Below are 23,699 nucleotides of genomic sequence, written 5' to 3'. Positions count from 1 at the left end.
CTTAAAAAGTTTGTCTTTTTTGTTAGAGCATATATTTTTTTCTTCCATTAAATCTTTGTTTTTATACATAAGTATATATTTTTAAAATTATTATTAGATTTCCTTAACTTTTACTTAGTGTTCTTTTTCTGTTTGAAGAGCCCATCTAGGATACCACATTACATTTTGGAGTCATGTCTCCTGAGGTTTCCCTAGAGTGATAATTTCTCAATCTTTTCTTTTTTTCAATAGCCTTATTAGTTTGAGGAGTACTGGTCAGATAGTTTGTACAATGTTCCTCAGTTTGGGTTTGTCTAGTGTTTTCCTCATGGTTGACAGGACTTATGGGTTTTGACAGCTTTGCCTATTTTTAATAAGATTGTTTTCTTATTGTTGTTTTGAGAGTTCTTTACATGTTATAGAAACAAGTCTTTTGTCAAATACCTGATTTGCAGATTTTTTTTTCTCTGTAGCTTTTCCTTCCTTTAAGAGTGACTTTAATAAAAGAAAAGATTTAAAATTTGGTGAAATCTAATTTATCAGTTTTTTCCTGTATGGGTCATGTTTTGGGGGTCATGGATAAGAACTCTGTAAAACACCAGGCCATGAATATTTTCTTCGAATTTTTTTCCAAAAAATCCAATTAGATCTAAGTGTATCAAGTAAAGGGTTTAGGCTGATGTGTATTTTTTTTTTTAGCATAGGTGTTCCAATATTTGTTGAAAAGATTGCCCTGTTCAGTTGAATTGCTTTTGCATATTTATCAAAAAAATCAGATGACCTTTTTTGTGTCTGTATTTCGGCATTCTGTCTTCTGTTCCTTCTGTGTGTCGTCTTCACTAATTCAACATTGACTTTATTTTTTTAACTTTACAATAAGTCTTAAAATTGGGTAGTATGATTTATGCAGCTTTATGCTTATTTTTCAAAGGTGCTTTAGCTATTCTGAGTCCTTAGCCATTCCATGTAAATTTAAAAATCAGCTTGGTATATCTAGAAAAAAAATCCTGCTGGGATTTGGATTGATACTGCATTAAATGTACAGATCAATTTGGGAAGAAGTGACATCGTTACCATGTAGAAACTTCTAATCCAACGACACTGAATGTTTTCCATTTATTTGGGTTTTCTTTTCTTTGATCATCATTTTGTAGTTTATAGCATACAGATCTTGTACATTTTTGTTAGATTTATACTTAAGTATTTCTTTTATTTTTTGAGCTATTGTGAATAATACTATTTATTAAAATTTTGATATACAATGTATATGGCTAATACACTGAAATACAATTGACTTTTTGTATTTTGACCTTATTCCTGCAAACTTGCTTAACTTATTAGTTCTAGGATTTTTTTTTATTCTGTGTATTTTTTATATAGACAATCCTTTCATCTGAGAACAGGGACTGTTTTATTTCTTCTTTCCCAATCTTCATGTATTTTATTTTTCTACTCTATTGCACTTATTGCTAAGAATTCCGTCCTATGTTGAATAGGAGTGCTAAGAGTAGACATTCTTGTCTTGATCCTGATTTTATGGGGAAAGAACTTGGTCTTTTACCACTAACTATAATGATAGGTTTAGGTATTTTATAGATGTCATTTATGACGTTGAAAAGTATCATTTCTTGTCTTAGTTCTCTGACATTTGTAAAATAATGGATGGATGTTGTGTTTAGCCAAATGTTTTCTCTGTATCTATTTATATCATCCCATGTAGCTCGTCCTCTTTTGATCATTTACATTGATGAAATTTTCAAATATTGAACCACCAGTGAATTTCTGGGATAAACCCCAATGGGTTGTGTTATTTTTTTTTTATATGTTGCTTGATTCATTTTGATGATATTTTGTTGAAAAAATGTTTTGTGCATGTTCATGAAGGATATTGGTCTGTAATTTCTCCTCCCCTTCCTCCTCCTCCTCCTCCTCCTCTTGCTGTTGTTGCCTCCTTTTTTCCCTCTCTTTTTTTTCATACTATCTTTGTCAGGTTTTGGTATGAAGATAACTCTAGCCCCATAAAATGAGTTAGGAAGAACTCTTTCTCTATTATTTCTAGAAGAGATTATGTACAATTGGTGGCATTTATTCATTAAATGCTTGATAGAACTTTCCAGTGAAAATACCTGGGCCTGCAGATTTTTTACTAGAAGTTTTGAGCAACAAATAATTCAATCTCTTAAATAGTTCTAAGACTATCATGTCATAAGTTTCATCTTGCACAAGTTTTGCTGGCTTGCGGTTTTGGGGGACTTGGTTCATTTCCTCTTTGTTTTCTCATTTATGTATATAAGTAGTATTCTCCTAATATCCTGTTAATGTCAGCAGAGTCTGTAGTGATATCCCCCTTTTTTAATACCTGGTAATGATCTGTGCCTTCTATCTCTTTTTTTTTGTTTCTGAGACAAGTTTTTCTTCATGTTTAGCAATTTTATTGATGTTTTCAAATATCCAGATTTTGGTTTCATTGATTTTTGTCTATTTTTTTTTTTTTACAATTTCATTGATTTCTGTTCTTTATTATGTCTTTCTTTTCTGCTTGATTTCTGCTTATTTTTTAAAACTGCCTTTTAAGGTCTAAGTTTAGATTGTTAATTTTAGACTTGTTTTATAATATAAGCATTATATTATAAATATATAATACAAACTTCCCTCTTCTCATGGACTCAGCTCTGCCACATAAATTTTCATACATTTTATTTTTACTTACTTAAAAGTCTTTTCTAACATCTGTCAAGATATATGACCTGCATACTATTTAGAATTGCATTGTTTGATATGTTTGAAGCTTTCCTGATATATTTCTGTTAATAATTTCTTGTTTAATACCATTATGATCAGAGAACATATTTGTATAATTTCAATTATTTTAAATGCAAAGTTGTTGTATGGCCCAGGATATGGTCTGCCTTGGTGAATATTCTATGTGCATTTGAAAACAATGACTATTCTGCTGTTTGGGGGTAGACTGTTCTATAAATGTCAATTAGACCCAGTTGGTTGATGGTGTTTTTCTTTTGGGTTAGCCTGTTTGTAGTCCAGTCAGTCTCTTGAATTTGTGAGCTTATGCCTTTTGCCAAATTTGGGAAGTTTTCAGCCATTATTTCTTCAAATGTTTGTTTAGCAACATCCTCTTTCTCTGGTCCTTTTGGGACTCTAACAATATGGATATTAGAACTTTGGTTGTCCCACAAGTCTCTGAGGTTTTGTTCATTTGTTTGCCAATCGTTTTTCCTCTGTATTATTCAGACTGGATAATTGTTATCACTTCATATTCAAGTTCACTAATTTTTCCTTTGTCTTCTCTCCATTATATGCTTTCTACCTAATGAGATTTTGATTTTGGTTATTATATAATTTCATTCTAAAATTTCCATTTGTTTCTTCTTTATACCTTCTATTTCTTTCATGATTCTTTTTAACACTTATTTCAAGGATGTTCATGATTGTTCACTTAAGCACTTTTATAATACCTATTTTGAAGTCTTAAACATATAATCTCAATATCCATTTCATCTTATTGTCGGCACCTATTTCTTATATTCCATGCAAGTTGAGATTTACACGGTTCCTTGTTTGCCAAGCGATTCTGGCAATGGTATTGAAAAATTATTGTTTAGAGATATATAGTACTCAAAGATTCTATAAATATTTGATCTTTGTTCATGAGAGGGAAAAAAACCAGCCTTAGTCTGATCAGTTAATATCATACAATTTTTTTCATTATCAAGTATAATTATTTTTTCTCCTGTTGGTACTATTATTTATCTGTAACGTAGCACTATATACTTATGTGTAAGCAAAGATAAATTCCCCCACTTGCAGAGAAGAAAAATAGTGTTTTCTTTTTCTCACATACAAGAACTACTAACTCTTCCCTTGTAAGGTTGACTAAAAGCAGGAAGCGTGCATAAGGCATGAGTGGCTTCTCTATTAGTTTTGCTAATTCACTTAAAATTTCTCCTCCTAGAAACTGGTACACAAAATGTGACCACAATAAGGCATCTATATATTTTGCCACAGTGATGGTGACAATTCTTTAGGAGGAGCAAGGTCTTCTACCTGCCGAATTAAAAAAAAAAAGAACTAAAAACAAGCAAACGACCAAAAAGAAAAGAAAAGTTTTAAAAAAGGAAGGAAGGAAGGAAGGAAGGAAGGAAGGAAGGAAGGAAGGAAAGAAAGAAGGAAGGGAGGGAGGAAGGAAGGAGCTATCAACTGACATTAGCACGTCTTTCAGTTGAGACACAAATACCTTTATGTTGATAGTGCTCGTGGCCTTTTCATTATATACTGGGAGATTCAAGTTCTAGTTCTGCCACTTCACAGCTTGCAACCCTGCTCTGTGGACTACTTGCTCAGCTCTGAGATAGTGGTTATAATACCTCCCATGTGGGAGTTGCTCTGAGATTCAATAATGCATGTTAAAGATTAGAACCAAACATAGTGCCTAGCACACAGAGTTGGCAATATATCAGTGATAGATTTCCTTCTTTTCTTCCTTCCAAGAAGCAATCCTATTTATTCTGAAATAAAAGTTATCACATTTAAAAGGGCTCTAAGGAAGATCCGAATTTCCTATAGTAACTCATTCTATAGAAAATATAGAAATATATAAGAAAAAACTTATATATAAGTTATATAAGAAAAAAGTCACAAAATCTAAGTGAATGTGAGTAATGTCCATTTAATGGGGTTTAGATATTGACTAAAGTTACCTCCTCTCATTAATCATTCTGAGATATCTAGTAATACTTGTAGGTTAGATGAAATGAAACATCTCAAATAATTAAAAAATACCTAAATAAATGTGAACTACTTGACATTTTGGGGATAGATGGCATTGACACGATTTTTAAATGAAGTTAACATATCTTTGGCAAGTTAAGAGAACTTTAGCATTATTTAACACTACTTGAAATTTTACAACTTAATGAAGGTATGAACCAGATCTTTGGTCTACCTGGGGGAAAAAAAACACATAATTTTCATTAAAGGAATTACAATAAAATTAGGAACTTTTGTGTAAGAACATTCATTTAGACAGTGGACTAAATGTTTTCTTAAAAGAAAAAACAATGTACTTACTTCTAAGATTATGAAGTAACATATCTAGTAAAGTCATAAATTTTGAATATTGAGTAACAGAAAAGTCCATTCCTCTAGCCCACAAAAATCCAGATACATAATAATCTAGTAGAATGGCTTCCTTTAAACAGGTTTGAAGGTTTTTGAAATTCAAAAACTTTTTCAGTTTTCTGTAACGAAAAGAAAAATCCAGACATTAAAATCAGATTAGTGAACATTTCCTCTTCTACGTTTTAAAAACGCAGATATTTTTCTTGAATTAAAATTATATAACGCCCTGAATCTAAAAATATCCCTAAGTTACGTCAAAATCCTAAGTCTAAAATGACATTCAAAAGGGAAACAGAAAAAACAACAACAACAAAAAAGGAAACAAGAGAGGTAAGAAAAGAAAGAGATGAAGAGCACAAGCATGAGCACTCTTTTTGGGCTTCTTCCTCCACTTCTTCTATTCTTCTCATTGTTCTCTTCACCTTCTTCCTCTTCTTCCCCTTCCATCTTCCAAGTATAGTACCTTTACTAGCATTTTTTTTCTCCAAAATTCAATTCCTTTTCCATTTATATGATCAAATTTATTTCTGACAACGTTCTGGAACTGTATTGTGAAATATTTGTTCTGTTTTCTTTCTTTTTTTAATATTTACTTAATTTTGGCAGAGAGAGAGCATGAGCACGTGGGGGAAGGGCAAAGAGAGAGGGAGGCACAGAATCCCAAGCAGTCTCCGCAGCTGTCAGGGCAGGAGCCTGAAGTGGGTCTTGAACTCAGGAACCTTGAGATCATGACCTGAGCTGAAACCAAGAATCAGACACTTAACTGACTAGCCACCCAGGCGCCCCTGTTCTGTTTTCTTTTTTAAAGAATTCCAATTATGTCTATTTTACTCATTTTGCCTATAGCTATAATTTCTGTTAACCTTCAAAAATTTTTTCAAATCATTGCCTTTTCATTTATGTATCTTTCTCAATACAGTTCCTTAGTGTTTTCAGCAGTTTCAAACCCTTGGGCTGCTTATAGATCTCACCTCTATAAGAACTTTGTTTTGTATTCTTTGCTGTTTTACATGTTTTATCACCTTTTATCTCTTGTTATTTCTTCCTTGAGTTTTTGTATCTCTGTTTTATGCTCTTGTTGTGATTGTTTCATAAGTTTCTTTTTAGTTCGTGATAAATATTTGACAGTATATTTTATGTACTCATGGCTATGTTCATTTGGTTGTATTTTCTTTGTCTGCCAGGTTTTTTACCCCTTACTCTTCAATTATTAAAAATTTTTTTTAAATATTTATGTTTGACAGAGAGAGACACAGAGCATGAATGGGGGAGGGGCAGAGAGAGGAAGACACAGAATCTGAAGCAGGCTCCAGGCTCTGAGCTGTCAGCACAGAGCATGATGCAGAGCTCGAACTCACAGACTGTGAGATCGTGACCTGAGCTGAAGTCGGATGCTCAACCGACTGAGCCACCCAGGCGCCCCTCTTCAATTATTTTTTAAATGTCATTGTATGCATATTCTTTGTTTTGTACTCAAACCTGGCCAAGTGACAAGCTACAAAATAAGTTTGTTCCAATTATTCCAGGTTATTACTCTTTTTTCAATTAGTGGGTTAAAAGAAAAGAAAAAAGTAGGATAGGTATTCATTACCATCACATAAACAATCTATTTCTTGTAAATATGGCAATTATCTGTTCCAAGCCTGTGCCTCCTCATCCTGATGTTGCATACAAGCGTTCTTGAAATGACACTTCAGGTCTTTCTTCTGATCTAGGAGAATACTTATCTTTTTTTAAGCTCATTCTAGGATCTTTAACTATGTATATCCTTCTTGCTCTTTCTCCTCCACTCCTGCTTGATCTATAATGCTTCTGGCAATCATCCTCACGTTTTGTAGTTTGGATTTACAGCATTCCCCTTGTTTGGACAAAGAAGTGATTGGTATTTCCTCATTGCTTAATAGATTTCTGAGGGAGCATATGTGGGTGTGTGACAACTTTATACTGCCATTTTCACAAACAGGAAGTCTTTATTATTAATATTGAAATAGATTTTATGATCAGAATGATAAATACAGCAGGATTAAACAAGTTTGGGAACAAATGAGGCTGGTGTTGTGTTTAACTCTCTAACATCCATCTCATCTATAGTGGTATCAAAGTAGACCTCAATGCCAAAAATGAGTTCTGACTCTTCTAAACCAATTGTGATACTCTCACCCCATCCCATCATGCCATAAAATGGCATTCCGTATATGTATTCCCTATAGTAACTATTGGTGTATGGTGAACACTCTCCTAAAAGTGTTTGAATTCATAACTAAGGATGAGGTTTACTTTCTTCTGTGGAACAGAAATACAAAAAAGTAAATAAATACATTTGACCACTACTGGTATCCATCTTATAATCATAAGAAAAATCAGTCCCCAAATTATACTCATTTCTTGATGATACCACTGAGGCCTTGCATCAATCAACTCTGGACTCAATCTATCTTTGAAAGTTCTGTTATGTATATCTTACATATACATAACATTGTCTTCTGTTTCCAACAGTTAGTCTTCCTTCTAACTGCACTCTTCATCTGCCATCTCCATACATTTTTTAAATATTAAATATTTGACCTAAATAGTTACATGTGCTCCTTGCCTTTCATTTTCATTTTTTCAGTGTTTTACTGTATGTAAATGAAGGCAACTATTTGTCTAAGAATATCTTAGTGAAACTTCTTTGGCATCCCTGTATCTTTGCTCTCCCTCATCCCCCTGCCACCACTTCCCCTAGTACCTTTGAATCTTAACCTTCAACTTGAATTGCAGGGCCGAATATTAACCATTTCTATTCTTTGTTCAGTCATTTCACCCCAAAGGAGATTATGCAGGGAAGCACTTGGAGCAAGATGCTGCCACAGTCTGAATGCAAAGCTTCCACACATTTTACTGGCAAACTTGTAAGTTTTTCCTCTGGGGATAAGAAGAGATGGGACATGGGAGAGGGGAGAGATGGCTATTGTTGTGGCATTAGAGACTACAGGAAAAGAGAAAGATGCTTCACAGGGATCTAGGAAATTGTGCTATAGTGATAGGTGATGTAACTATCAACTTTGTCTCACCAAGAATTCCAGTGAAAGCATTACATTATTCCTACATGCTCTTGAAATTGGAGTGCATCTTATTTTTTAAATATGATGACATGCAGAAATAAGCCTTAAGGCAGGAGCTGCACAGTGCATGAAGGCCCAGTTATGGAAAGGTTATTAAAAGATCTTTCAGGGTTATTTCTGTGTTCAAATAGTTATTTTCAATTTAGTCCTTATCCTTTTTTTCAAAAAGGATTTGGGCGGATCTGTAAAAAATCAGGGTTACATTAAAAGCATGAATGATTGATAATAGGAGATCATGAGAAATGTATGCAGACATTTAACTTCACTTGAAGTGTACTCTAGAAATATGTTTTAATGATACTATAATGTTTCATTTGGTTGGCTGCTTTCATGAAACACAATTTTTAATTTTAAAAGCTAAGGAAATGTGCTGATTTCCTGTAATTTATTTAAATAGGTTTATAGCTTTGTAGACTGTATGATTTTGGCATACTTCTGTCACTTGGTGACAGGATACCTAAATTATATTTCTGTCATTTTGAAAGGTATGTAATCCCCATTTATAATAATGCTATTTTAAATAGAAATGAATGATTGATTGCAAATATTTCAGGATTACTGTTCTAAAAATCACATAAAGAACCTCAAGAAAATTACTTTGCGAAGAAATGGCTCCTGACATAACACTGTCATTTATCCAAAATTGATATCCTAAAATATGAGATTACTTCAGGTGAATTCTATTAATGAGAAAGTCTAAAAGGTCAACCTGCATTGAACCTCGTTGCTTCTATACTGCTAACTTCTGTATCACCCTCTGTATCATTTCTTTTATCCTAGAAGTCACCTCTTAAAGACTGAAAATACTTTTAAAATTTAAATATTTAACAACAAACAGAGCCAATAAGTGGAAAAAAAAAAGATTGTCACACAAGGTATGGGATGCAGTAAAACTTAAAATTTGGTAAGAAATGAGTCTAAAAACAATTTGTTTGCAATACCTTTTATTTAATATTAATTGCATTTAATATAACATCTTTAATATTTAATACAAATAAATTGTAAAATATATTAAATATCTGTCATTTGCATCATATTATTTTGCCCAGTATTAAATAACCTATGTTCTGCATTTCAATGACCAACATTTGAGATTACCTAGAAATGGAAAATAATATTTTATTTACTAAGCACAAATAATCAGGGATACCATTACAATGAATGCAGTTTACTAATCAATTCTCACACTAAAAACCAAAATTCCCAATGGGTATTCATTTCTTTAAAAATGGTAAAATCATCATGAGATACTTGTTTAAATATCTGTGAAATTTTTTAATTGACTGACTAATACTTATAAAGATATAGATAGTAAGCAGTATGGCCAAATCACAGGTCACCAGGATTTCTAGCAGGATTTGCAGGCCCTGAAGGTAAAGAGCATCGTGGGAAAAGGCCTGTCAGTGTCATTTGCCTGCTCTTAATATGCCTTCTCTTCTCAGATTTCTCTTCCAGCCAGTACATCTGTCATATTTTCTTCTCAGTAGTAAATCACCTCTATTTCACAATATTTGTAAGATCTGCAAATGACAGACACTGACAGGATCATTTTCTGTTTGTCCATTATGGTCCACAATACCCTAACATCCGGACGACAGGCCTACAGAAATCTTATGAGACAGTATAATCCAGAACATCACATCATTCCCACTCTCTACACATTATAGTCAATGAGGTTTCCATTATTAGAGCAACATAACTTTTGAAATGACTGATTATTCAAAACACGTTTTAGGAACTTGTGTGTTAGATATATCTAACTAGAATTCTAAGTAAATAATTTGCTGTAGAAATCAATGGCCTTAAGAATGAGATGTACATATACTAGAATTGTTGCCCATAAATTCAGTTTTACTCACATTTTTAGGCAAAATATATGAAATCAGAGTATTTAGTATAGCTTCATATCTGATAAAAATCCCAGGTAGATGGCTTAATACTCAGGATTTCCAAAATATTAAAATGTATTAATTATTAATATTACAAAAAGTACAACTTATCCTTGTCACAATGAGACAGAAGACCTAAAGGTTATTGTGCATATTGAAAGTTTTATGAATGAAAAAGAAAAGAAGCAGAAGACAGCATATGTTAAAGGCTGCTTTTAACAATAAATCCTTACTCTCTCTTAACATTAACACATTGATCTGAAACACATTTCTCCCACAAAGAAGATAGCTGAGCAGTGTAAAAAGTCAGTTGTTTGAGAATTTTCATGTTCCAGACTCTGGATGGAGATATATATAATTATATATACACATAATCTCCAGAGTATATATATTTGCCTGATACAATAACTCTTTTTTAAAAAGTTTAAAATTTCTGATAGCATTTCATGGCCATTTATAGATGCAGAACTAGAACTGTTCTAGATTTGGTTGTAATATTGAAGTGCTTACTGTTGAACTCCATTTATGTCTTCTGTTAGCATTTCAGTGATTTGAGCAGCTGAAAGAAAATCTGGAGACAGAATCTTTTCATGCTCCTGGAATTCAGCATCTCTCTACCAACAACAACAACAAAAAAAGGTGGAATGAGTTATTTCAATCACATGTTCTACATATTAATCCAATGATATGAAAATTTGTTCTGTGTTCTAGTTGCAATAAGAAATAAAATTTAAATATGACAGTCTTCCAGGTAATCATTTTTCTCCTCTGTTTTCAAGTAATGGTACCTCTCTTCTGAAAAGTTGAATTTCTAGTTAATTTGTCTTTTACACATATTTAAAACTGGGTGATGGCTTTCAGTTAACAAACTTCTTTATGATAGTTTGGCTATCATAAATATGATATTTATGGCTATCATAAGTAATGCTGCAATAAACATAGGGGTGCATGTATCCCTGTGAATTAGTGTTTTTGTATTTTTTGGATAAATACCCTGCAGTGCAATTACTGGATCATAGGGTAGATATATTTTTAATTTTTTCAGGGACCTCCATACTGTGTTCCAGTGGCTGCACCAGTTTACATTCCTCCAGATAGTGCATGAGGGTTCCTTTTTCTCTACATTCTCACCACTTGTTATTTCTTATATTTTTGATTTTAGCCATTTTGAGGTGATATCTCATTGTAGTTTTGATTTGCATTTCCCTGATGATGAGTGATGTTGAGCATCCTTTCATGTGTCAGTTGGCCATCTGGATGTTTTCTTTGGAGAAATGTCTGTTCATGTCTTCTGCCTGTTTTTAATGGGATTATTTGCTTTGGGGGTATTGAGTTGTATCAGTTCTTTATATATTTTAGATACTAACCTTTCATCAGATGTCATTTGCAAACATCTTCTCCCATTAGTATTTTGCCTTTTAGTTTCAGTTAGTTTTGTTGATTGTTTCATTTGTTGTGCAGAAACTTTATTTTGACGTAGTCCTAATAGTTCATTTTTGCTTTTATTTTTCTTGCCTCAGGACATATATTTAGAAAAATGTTGGTATGGCCAATGTCAGAGAGATGACTTCCTGTGCTCTCTTCAAGGATTCTTATGGTTTCAGGTGTCATATTTAGATCTTTAATCTATTTTCAGTTTATTTTTGGGTATGGTGAAAGTGGTCCAGTTTCACTCTCTTGCATGTGGCTGTCCAGTTTTCCAACACCATTTGTTGAAGAGACCGTCTTTTTCCCATTGTACATTCATTCCTCCTTTGTTGAAGATTAATTGGCCATACAATTGTGGGTTTGTTTCTGGGTTTTCTGTTCTATTCCATTGATCTATGTGTCTATGGTATGCCAGTACTATACTGTTTTTAAGTACTACTGCTTTGTAATATAACTTGAAACCTGCAATTGTGATACCTCCAGTTTTTTCTCTTTCAAGATTGCTTTATTTGAAATCTTTTGTGGTTCCATACAAATTTTAAGATAGTTTATTCTAGTTCTATAAAAAATGCTGTTGGTATTTTGATAGGGATTGCATTAAATCTGTAGATTTTTTGGGTATTACATACATTTTAACATTGTTATTCTTCCAATCCATGAGTATGGAATGTCTTTCCATTTTTTTGTGTCATCTTTCATTAGTGTGTTATAACATTCGGAGTATAGGTCTTTCACCTCTTTGGTTAAGTTTATTCCTAGATATTTTATTGTTTTTGGTGAAATTGTATATGGGATTGCTTTCTTAATTTCACTTCCCACTGCTTTATTATTAATGCACAGGAATGCAACAGATTTCTGCACATTGATTTTGTATCCTGTGACTTGACTGAATTCATTTATCAGTTCTTATAACTTTTTGGTGGTGTCTTTCAGATTTTCTATATATATAGTATCACATCATCTGCAAATAGTGGGTTTTACTTCTTCCTTACTAATTTGGATGTGTTTTATTTCTTTATGTTGTCTAATTGCTGTGACTAGGACTTCCAATACTATGTTGAATACAAGTGGTGAGTGAACATCCTTGTCTTGTTCCTGACCTTAGGGGAAAAGCTCTCAGTTTTCACCATTGACTATGATATTGGCTGCGGGTTTTTCATATAAGGCCTTTATTATGTTGAGGTATGTTCCCTCTAGACTTACTTTGTTGAAGTAGGAATAGATATTGTACTTTGTCAAATACTTTTTCTGCATCTATTGAAATGATCATATGGTTTTTATCCTTTCTCTTATTGATGTGATGTATCACGTTGATTGTTTTATGAATATTGAACCACACTTGCATCCTGGGAATAAATCCCACTTGATTGTGGTGTATGATTTTTTAATGTATTATTGGATTCGGTCTGCTAATATTTTGTTAAGGATCTTTGCATCTTTATTCATGAACGATAGTGGTCTGCAGTTCTCTTTTTTTTTTTTTTTGGTGGTGCCTTTATCTGGTTTTGGTATCAGAGTGATTCGGGCCTCAGAGGATGAATTTGGACGTTTTCCTTCCTCTTGTATTCTTTTGGTACAGTTTGAGAAAAATAGGTGTTAACACTTCTTTAAATGTTTGGTAAAATTTGCCTGTGAAGCCATCTATCTGGTCCTGGACTACTGTTTACTGATTACTGATTCAATTTTATTGCTGGTAATTGGTCTGTTCAAATTTTCTATTTTTTCCTATGGCAGGTTACATGTTTCTAGGCAATCCAACAAGGAGATAATCACCCAGCAGTGACCAGCCTGCCACATGCCTCACCCAGAAAAGCTGAAAACCCAGTGCAACCAGGGGTAGCAGGGCCACTTCTTTATTCTAAGAGTTTTGGTCAACAGGATTGGCCACCAATCCTCAACACAATACCAACATTCCAGAACTGCCATAAGGACACATCTACCCAGCACTGGAAAAGAAAGAAAAAGGGTTAGAAGCTGGAACTCTATTGTAGGGAAAGCATTTGGCGGATCAAATGTGCTGCTTATGGCGAGAACTTCCCAGAGAGTCACCAAAGGGCTGATCTTCCCCTCATATGTGTCTTGGTTTCTCCCAGTGACAGTCTAAAACCACTGTGGGGCTCGGAGCACTGGATGATCAGTTTTACGTGTGCATCCCAGACAAGCCAAAAATGAATTATCATGGGGGAGATCTCCTCTATGGGACTGACACTTCCCTCAGTTCTGAGTCATCTAAGAACACCTTCTGGTGGGAAGGAGCAAGTGTCCTTTGTCTTTGGAGCTAAGTGAATCAGTCTCTTATTCTAGCTAACAGGCTTAAGAAAAACTGTCCAAGAGCTGAACCAGAGTCTTATGATTAAAATGAGACTAGGTTCAGGGCCAGCTAAAGAAATTTAGAGCACAAAGAGAATAGGAAGTGAGAACAGGTCCCCATATCAGTTCTCCCAGGATTTCTTTTCTCCAGTGAATAGACCAGTTATTCAGAGAAGCACAGAGGCAAAAATTACATTGGCATTAAACCAACTCTGTTTCCCAGAGGAGGAACTTACTGATCCTAAAAGGTCAAATAAGCGGTGCTGTGCAGACTTAATTTGGGGGTACAACTGTTCCTCTGAGGGTCCCCTCATAATCACCAAGATGATTCAGGCAGCCCAGGTCCAAGGAACCCAGAAGTGGACCATTCAAGTGGGTCATTGGCTTCCCACAGGATGGAAATCAAACATGAACCAAGAGGAAGAACAGAGTTTAGACAGAGAGACATAGAGAGAACATATAAACAGAGAGACACAGAGAGAACAGATACAGACAGAGGATCTGAAAAACTCAGAAAGGAAAGGAGCATGAGTCCTATCTTTGCTTGAGTATTCTGGATTTTTTATGGAGGACAATGGTCTAGAATATGTATCTTCTTAGGCATCCAGGAATCGATAAAACAAGAATGAGTCAATTTACAAACTTTAAAAAATATCTACATCTTCCTCATTGTGCTTGGGCTTCAAGAGGAGGCAAAGAAAAGTAAAACAAAACAAAACGAAACAACTTGTTAGCCTCACTATCTTAACGTCTAGTGGAAGGAACAAACCAAGGGTGACTTTAAGACAAGAAAATAAAATGAAAAGTGAGCCATAATAAAGGAACAAGAACAGAGACAGGCCAAGGAAAGCCTATAGACAGGAGGTCCAGAAATGGACGTTGGTGAGATTGGGCAAGAATGATGCCCCAGGTGGATGAATCGGCAACAGGATACTTGGGGACTGGTTCTATAAATATCAACTAATTCACACGATGGTGCCATGGATACAAGTCAGGGACTAGTTGGATCTAAGTGGGAAGTGGGCATTGGAAACATATTGTGGGAGACCTCAAATTTAATAATTAAATAAATATTTGCTGATTACAACATGCAAGATACTGCACAAGAGATCACAAATATTTTAGACCTTGGCTGGTCAAAGAGTGATAGGCTGAAGAGTTTGTTTTTACTAATATAGGGAATAAGGAACCCATGAAATTTTTTAGCAGTCAAGTGACAAGATAAAATTGTGCTTTAAGGAAAGGCATTTTGTAGGAGGGTGAAGGACAGACAGGAGCAGAGAAAGGACTTAGAGGAGAGTTCAATGAAAATGTTTTTGAACTTTTCAGGAATGAGGCACCAGACTGCACTGGGTTCCTAGCAGTGTGCATGAAAAGAAAGGGGTGAATGCAACATATTATATATGGGGGACTACAAGAGGCCAGAATGAATAGAGGATATGAGTTTTTGAAATAGATGACTGAAAGAGAAAGGCGGTGATTCTTAGGGCCTCCAATAGCACCTATGCCACCTTTGTGTGACCAGGCAACCTCTGTGAGTAGAGGATGTGTTAAAAGGTTTAAGGCTGATACAGCCCTGCCTCTAAGTGCACTACTTGTGAATACAGTAGTTTTACCTCCTGTTCAATCCTCAGCCATGTCCTGTTGTTCAGAGTACAGTCTGTAAGAACCATACGTGGCACTCTCATTACACCAATAAAAATGGAAGCATCAGAAGATGATGCTGGTTTTAAGAAGGCAAAGTGATGAGTTTGATTTCAATGGTTGAGTTTAAAGTGGAATATGCGTATCAAGGAAGAAATGCTTAGAAGGTAATTAGAAATGGTAGACTCAGAAAGGTCAAGTTTTAAAATGTTGCTTTAGGAGTCACTCCAAGTGTGAGGATGGATCAAACTGCCTAGAGCCAGAGCATGAGGACAAGAGCTGTGAATGGGGGATGGAAGAGGTGATGGAGAAGTAGAAATAGGAAGCAGCAGCTCCACAAAAATCAAGAAATGTGAGATTTGGAGGGGTGGGGGAGGGAGCAAATGTTTTCAACGCAACAAATGGTTAATTATCCTTCTGTGTGAATGGGTTCCAATAAATAAGAACAGCAACAAAATGCTTTGCTATAGTTAACAAGATAACATCCCACATTTTCCTTATTTCTTTTCAAGAGTAGAGAAATCCCAAAGCTAACACTTATTGGGAATGGTAATCATCTTAATGTTTGTAATTTAATATTAAATTATTGTATTTTTATTTTTAAAAATCTAATTCAGACATACAATAATGTACTTTATTACCTATCTTTTTGTAACCCAGGGTTAGCAAATTAAACTAGGTCATTCTATTAGATTATATACTCAATAAGAAAAAAATACTTTTATTACCTAATATATTATCTTGCAGCTAGTAGGCCCTCAGATACTTGTAAATTGAGTTATATGCACTCAGTTTTTGGATAGGACAGCATTTTAGTCTGTAACATATGACTATATACTTGTTAAATGTTTGTTGGTTATGTTTTTTATTATTGGCAGTAAAGTATAATTATTCTTGTACTGTCAACTCCATTAGACTGTAATTTTACCAGGGACAGTCATTCAATCTTTTACTTCTTTTTAGAATTCTGCAGATCCTAGTCATGTCAACATAGGTTGTTAATCAACTGCCTGAATTCATCTCTATCATCTGATGCCATTATAGGTGAAGGAGCAAGATGAACAGTAGGACTTGGACCTGGAGGGCTCATGAGGCTTTGACTACCGACTAATTTTGTGACTTACAGCAAGTCATTTGAACCTAGGTTTGAGTTCATGTTAAATATCATTATGATATTTTAACAAAGATTGCTGTCATTATTAACAAATAAAAATATGCATGAAAAGTACATTGTACATTCAATAAATTTTATTAGATGTGAAAATGTTCACACAGACATTAGAAGAAAATAGGTCACACAAGAGCTGTCTGAAAGAGACTACAACAATCTTAAACCTTTTTTACAATAATAACTCTAGCTAAGATGCTCAATATTAGTGTCTCTCTTTTTGCTAAAACTCGACAGCTTACGATAATCATCTTGTAGGAGGGCTGGTTTTGTTGTTGTTTTCTTTTGTTTTAAATTGAATTCCTGAACCTATTTTAAACTATAACTCTTTTTTTGTTTGTTTATATGCTGCCTTGCACTTGAAAGAATATAAGGTGGTAAAAAAATCTTTAATCTTTCAACACATATATTCTGACTTACAAAAATTAAAGATACAATAGAAAATTCATGAATAGCCTAATAAAAATGTGGATATATAATTTGGTTTTCTCTGTAAAATTACATCTCTGACTAGAAAAATATGTAAGCTAAACTTCACTGTAACTCATTTTACTCCACCACCTGGTGGATTTTAGCAATTATTCCAGAAGCAACAAAATTGTAAGCTTAATATTATTTGCCAGATAATCTTGTCTCTGAATTTTTTCTCTAACTCACCTAAAATTTCCACATTGTATATATGTCTTTCTTCTAGAATTAAGCTTTCGGGGCATCTTTCTACACATCACCGGTAGTATCTCAAAAGATTCTTAATAAATGTTCATTAAAAGAAGGACAACACAATTCATCAAACATGACTAAAGAGGGGTTTCACAGTCCTAGAGAACATAGACTAGTCTGCAATTTCCACACTCTGAAAGGCTCTCTTCAAGCATGAAAATAAATGTACTAAGAAGCAGCGCTGTGTTGAGTGATGTCAGAGCCTAAGGCAAAAGGAAAACTCAGTAGCTCTGATGCTGTCTCTATGTAAAATTTTGATCCATTATGGGCTTTTTGTATTAACTTTCAATTTTTAAAAAATGCCTTCAACTAAAGTTCATCTTGACTACTAAATTTTGGCATCCCTAAATTTTGTGCCCAAGGAGACTGCCTCACTCACCTCACTACAGTCCAGGCCATCCTAAGGAGCCAATGTAAGAAAAAGAAAAATATATATATTTTTAAATAATAGATGAAAGAAGGATAAGTCAAAACAAGAACTAGATCTTTAAAATAATGAATACAATAGGCAAAAACCTTTGGCAAATGTGATTAAAAGAAAAAATAACTATATGTCACATTATATACATTTGGAAATTATAAGACAATGGGTGATTTCCTAGAATATAGAAGTTGTCAAATTTGAGCAGAGGTGAAAAAGGCAATGGAACTGACCAAATTAAACTGGAAGTCTACTTTTTAAAAAGTCACCATGCCCACACAGTTGTACACTTGAAGTTCTACCTAACAATCAGGAAGACATAAATTCTGTTAGTCTAATAATTACAGACTGTAGACAATTTATTTTTAAGCAGTCAGCATAGTCCACACAGAAAAACCTAAACTAGAGCAAAATGGAAATTATAAACCAAAATCATTAATGAATTCAGATGCAAATATTTTAATTAAAATATTATCTTAGAAAGTTGTGTCCAACAGTGTACTCAAAGAAAAATAAGCTGTGACCAAATAAGGTTAATTTCAGAGATGCAAGGATGGATCATCATTAACAACTGCAGCATATTTTTTATGTCAAATTAAATGATTAAAATGGTATAATTATATAAGTAAATAATGAGCAAGCATTTGCTGGAATTCAGCTGCAAAACTCTTAGTAAAACATAAATAGAAAAAAAAAACTTAAACACAAAAATAATTGTTTGCCAAAACATCAGATTGAATAGTGAAAAACTGAAGTCATTCTTATGAAACCAGAAACTAAAAAGGGATGTTGGTCAGTAACATTATTGTAATTCAACACTCTACAGAGAACCTAACTAATATAATAAGAAACTAAATATGTGTCTTAAATATTGAAAATGAAGAAATAAAAAATCGTTATTTGAAGATTACAGGGTTGCATACCTAAGAAACCTGACATTGTACTAACATGGTTTGAGTTAATAAGAAATTTGATAAGATGGTTACATAACATAAATATATAAAGGCCAATGGCTTTTCTCTATATTAGAAACTAATCAGAAATGGAAATGGTAGAAACTTGATTAAACTATACTTGGTTATAAATATAATAAGAAAGATATAGACCTAAAGAAGTTATAAACTTTATCAAAAGTTTAATAAAAAGGCTTAATAAAGGAGATTCACTGGAAAATTTCAAATTAAAAAATTAAGTCCTTCCCACATCATAAATGTAATGTGATGACAATTTTGAATCTCAATTGTATCATTCTGGAAACTTACAAAATAATTTTTTAAAATTATGCAAGAATACATACATCTTCAAGAAGAAAAATAGTGAGTGAAACCTTTCCAAATTAGGTCACTGGAAAAGAAAGGATATTAAAAATATAATAATGTACAATATATATAAGTTTTCGGAAATTCAAAAATACATACATATATATATATACACACACACATATATACATACATATACATTTATACACATACATGTATACATATATAAGTTTGGATTCTCTATTCTGATCTACTATTCTGGCCATCCTTGCGTTTATTCATGTGTATATACACATGTGATAGTGACAGTCCATTTTCGATGGAAAGAGAGGACAGTTTATTTAGTAAATGAAGTTGGCATAACTGATGGTTCATGTCTAGAAGAAGATAAAATTAGATCCTCAATTCAAATATACCAAATATATCTATCAAAAATTCATTGTAGCGATGTTAAAGACATAACTGTAGTAAAATAAAACTTTTTTTTAATTTATTTTTTTAACGTTTGTTTACTTTTGAGACAGAGAGAGACAGAGCATGAACAGGGGAGGGGCAGAGAGAGAGGGAGACACAGAATCTGAAACGGGCTCCAGGCTCTGAGCTGTCAGCACAGAGCCCGACGCGGGGCTCGAACTCACGGACCGTGAGATCATGACCTGGGCCGAAGTCGGACGCTTAACCGACTGAGCCACCCAGGCACCCCGTAAAATAAAACTTTATATGTTAGAAAAATATTAAAGTTTACTTGCATAACCTTAAAGAGCTGAAGAGAGGAGAAGCAGGACTTTTAAAATAAGAGAGGAAACTCAAAGACCACTAGTAAAAAGAAAGACAAGCCCAAATGTCTGTCAATATCTCCAAACCCACAGCCACTATTCCCAGAGGTTCTAAATGTTTTATAAATAATACTACTGCATATTAACATTTTGAAGAACATTAGTACTATCTTCTCAACAATATTTTAAAAAGTAATATTTTTGGCATCCTCCCCATGGTTCTGCTCAGGTTTTCCCACGGTATGTGCTAAAAATGGTTTCAATAAATATCTCTTGAGTGATACAGAAATTGCAAGACCCTGATCATCTTGCTGCTCAAGTTGAGCCCCAAGAGTTTTTCTCTAACCTGTTGATGATGCAGTGAAGGCTGCTTTCAAGGTCTGTAGGGAGATCACCTAATGCAGAGAGAATTGTCTATGGCCTCCTCCTGGACATGTTGAAGATCTCCAAGACAAGTAACACTACCTTTCCACCCAAGATTATGTAAGTGCCCTTACTTCAGTAAGTAAGATAAAGTCTCGAAGGCACTGAGTAAATGTCATCCATTAGGAATGGGGTAACACTCAGAGACATAATTCAGAAGAAGCAATTGGGCAATAATCATTTATGTTTTCTTTTAGGTCTCCAATGTGAGTTGAAGTATAGTCCTTTTATGTATATACTACTTAAATGATTATATTTCCTAAACAGTATTATTTTTAAGATACTAAGAAAGTCAGTTTATGTATGAACAAGCTACTGATAAAAGACTAATGATTACAGTCTAAGTATTCATTTATAAACTCATTTATGATTTAATTTATAAATATTTATAAACACCTTTCATTTTCAGATCTATACATAGCAAACATTTTCAGATTTTTGTCATTTTTGTCTAGTCTTATGAATTTACACAGGTATTTCCAAAACATTTAGTCTTATCTTCTAGAGGGAGGCATTTACTCCCCATGTTACTAAAGAAACTGGAATGTCGAATTCAAAAAGTTGGCAAAAATAGTTTATGCAGTGTTTACAGAAAAAAAAAAAATCCTGGACCTGCATCTCATGCCTGCTTGTTCACAGTATCTCAATAGATTTTGGTTTATGATAAGTACCTTCCTTGGAGTATGTGAGACCACCTGTGATTTTAATTAGTTATTATGTTTTACTGAGTGCCTACTATGTGATCAGGATAATTGATTGTTTTTATTCTAGGTACTGACAACACATAAATCTGGAAACCTCAAACTACTGGAAGCTTATGCTTTATTTTTGATCGACTTGGCGAAAAAGGAAATATTTCACTACTGTTTGGCTCAGATGACTTAGATGGTCTACTGGCTAAGTCAATTTGGATACAGAATATATTAGAAATGACACCATAAGGGACGAGGTCTTGGGGGATCAACTCTGGAAAGAATCTGAGCTGAGCTGCTTTTCAGTATCTAACTGAAAAGCAGTAGCCTTGGGAAGAGACTCAGAGAGGTCTTTGCCATCTTTTCCATCTGCCCCCTAAAACACATTGTGGGCACCAGTGGACTGCAGGCAGGCCTTGTCACTCTAATGAATGCTAGCCGGATGGATCAGCTGGCTTCTCTGTGACCTACAGGAACTCTGCTTTCATTAGAATGGAAAATGGCATTCCTACCAAGCAGCATATCATATGCCTGTTCCTTTCAGTACAGGCTGAGTACAGCTAAGTGAGTCCAAATTCCATCTAGATTTCTTCAGTTTGTTACTAACTAAAAGAGTGAGCATTTTCTGAATTGCTTATTACAGGGAATACCTGCTCCTCCAGGAAATTAACAAATGTGCCCACTGACAGGTGCTAACATGGCAGATAATCATCTAAGGTCTATAACTAACTCATTCATCTGACCCAACCAAAAAAAAAAAAAAAGGTGATTTTTTTTTTCATGGAGTATTGCACTTCTTTGCATCTTTAAAAACGATTTTTTTTTTTAAGTGCAGATTCATTAGCCCCAAATTTATCAGTCTTCTTGGAAAGGACATATCTACATGGATAAACAAGTATATGCAGTGTACAATGCCAAATGAGCATTTTCTTAAGTAAGTTTTTGTATATATTTAAGTAACACAATTTAATTGGGAAATTTCCTCTGCCACTTTTGAAACTGTATTACTTACATTAGAGGTCACAAGGGAGTAACTAGCTTAGTAACCAGTTTATCACATTAAAATGTGTTTTTAATATATGCTAATTTCAAAAGGCTCATAGGAGAGCCAGCATGCTTTAGCGGTCTGCATACAGTATTCAGAAGAATCTTGATTGGGAACAACTTGTATATATCTCTGAAGCCAGGAACTAAATTATTGACTCCGTGTTTCCTCATTTATAAAATAGCAGCTAATACTTATCTTCTGAACACAAAAAAATGTTATTTAGACTAATAAGAGAGTTGAGCATAGCAATGTTAATTATAACATTATTATGCACCTTCAGTCTTAAAAAAAAAACAACTGAAGACAAACTTCATAGAACAACATGATGGACTCAGTGCTTGTAGATTTAAACTTTTTTTTTTTTTAGCAATATCTGGCAAAGCAGATATGTCCTTAATTAAAATCATAGCATACTAAGCTTATGAGTAATTAAAGTTACCTAAAACCCATTTATTATTGAGAGTTGGTGTTGGGAGGGGTCTAAAGATAAACCTTTTCTTTTTTTAATTTTTTTTTTTTCTTTTAACACAGGAAACCACTGGGACCCAAGGAAGTTAAATAACTTTCCTAACGACAAGCTGATGCTGTGCAACTAAGCCATAAGCACAAGGTCGAGTTTCCAGCGCCCCTCCTTTGTCCTATCATGTGTTTCTTTATTTAGAGAAGTGATAAAATAGCCAGGGAGACACCAAGCCCTGGCCTTCAAATATTAATCTACCAACAATGAAGAGTTATTATTCCATGACCTTTGAACAGTAAGAACAGTGATCACTGCAAAAAAATCAGTAGCACTTTCCAAAAACGGACCGGCCCATTTTAGATTCCAAGATCCCCTTTCAAGTGCAGAGAAGCGAAGAAAAGCGCGCCGTCGTGAGGTCGCGGGGACCCGAAAACGTCCAAGGGAGTTATTTCTACAGTTTCTACCCGAGGGCACTTCGCGCGGTCTGCGGCAGGGCTCGGGGGCGCGGGGCGGTGCCTCCGTGATCCCCGCCTGTCTCTGGGACCCCGACGCCGCCCTAGGCCCGCTCTCAACCCGACCTCATCCCGTGCCGCGCTCCCAACCCGGGCGCTGGGGGCCGACCTCAGCCGCGGACCCTGCGGGCCCGGGGCGTGCACTCGGGGGGTCGCGGGTGCGGGGAAGGAGCGGCGTACCTCTAACTCCGGTGTGGTTCCCGCCGGGGTCGTCGCCGCGGGGGTCGTTCCCCCGGGAGTAGTCCCCACAGACATCGTCAATAACTCGCCGCGGAGTTGCGGCCTTTCGTCGCCTAGGCAACCGGGGCGGGGCCGGGGTCTGGGTCTGGGGAACAGATTCATCTGCGAAGCGGCTTCCGGGTCGGCAAGAGGGCCCCTCTGGGAAAAGGCAGGGGCGGGGCCGGGGCGGCCGGAGACCCGGGTCCCGGCTGCTGCGGGCAGGTCTGCGAAGTCCCCTCACAGCAGAGCTTTGAATCACCGGGTAGAGAGACAGGCTTCTTCCTTTTAGTAAGAGTGAAAGCAAGGGGGGGGGGGGGGGGTGGGAAAGGCAATTTAAATGGCAGTATCTAATGCTAACATAGCCAGTTCTCAATAAATACTGAAATGAGACATATTATTGGAACTTGATCATTGATTGGTATTGAGATTTTACTGTATTGGTATTGAGAAATTACTGTAATTTTAAGGTGTTATTGTCACGTTTAGAAGGAGAAAGAAGTGTCGTATTAGA

The 23,699-nt window shown here is 34.9% G+C and overlaps 1 protein-coding gene across 1 annotated transcript in view; it reads right to left on the bottom strand.

Moving 5' to 3' along the window:
* CABCOCO1 (ciliary associated calcium binding coiled-coil 1) overlaps window positions 1-23,395 on the bottom strand; it is a 120,435-nt gene extending 97,040 nt beyond the window's left edge. Inside the window, exons 1-3 of the mRNA XM_047072822.1 lie at window positions 23,150-23,395; window positions 10,619-10,722; window positions 5,065-5,234 (exon numbers count right to left, since the gene is read on the bottom strand). Coding sequence (XP_046928778.1) covers window positions 5,065-5,234; window positions 10,619-10,722; window positions 23,150-23,311 — 436 coding nt within the window. The 5' untranslated portion in view covers window positions 23,312-23,395. The remainder of the gene's footprint in view (window positions 1-5,064; window positions 5,235-10,618; window positions 10,723-23,149) is intronic.
* Window positions 23,396-23,699: the final 304 nt, after the last annotated feature.

Source organism: Lynx rufus, unplaced genomic scaffold, assembly GCF_022079265.1.
Source record: "Lynx rufus isolate CCGP_SWC_20201006 ecotype Redwood Valley unplaced genomic scaffold, mLynRuf1.p SCAF_11, whole genome shotgun sequence".
In the NCBI taxonomy this organism is placed as follows: Eukaryota; Metazoa; Chordata; class Mammalia; order Carnivora; family Felidae; genus Lynx; species Lynx rufus.
This window is presented reverse-complemented; position numbering and strand designations above follow the sequence as displayed.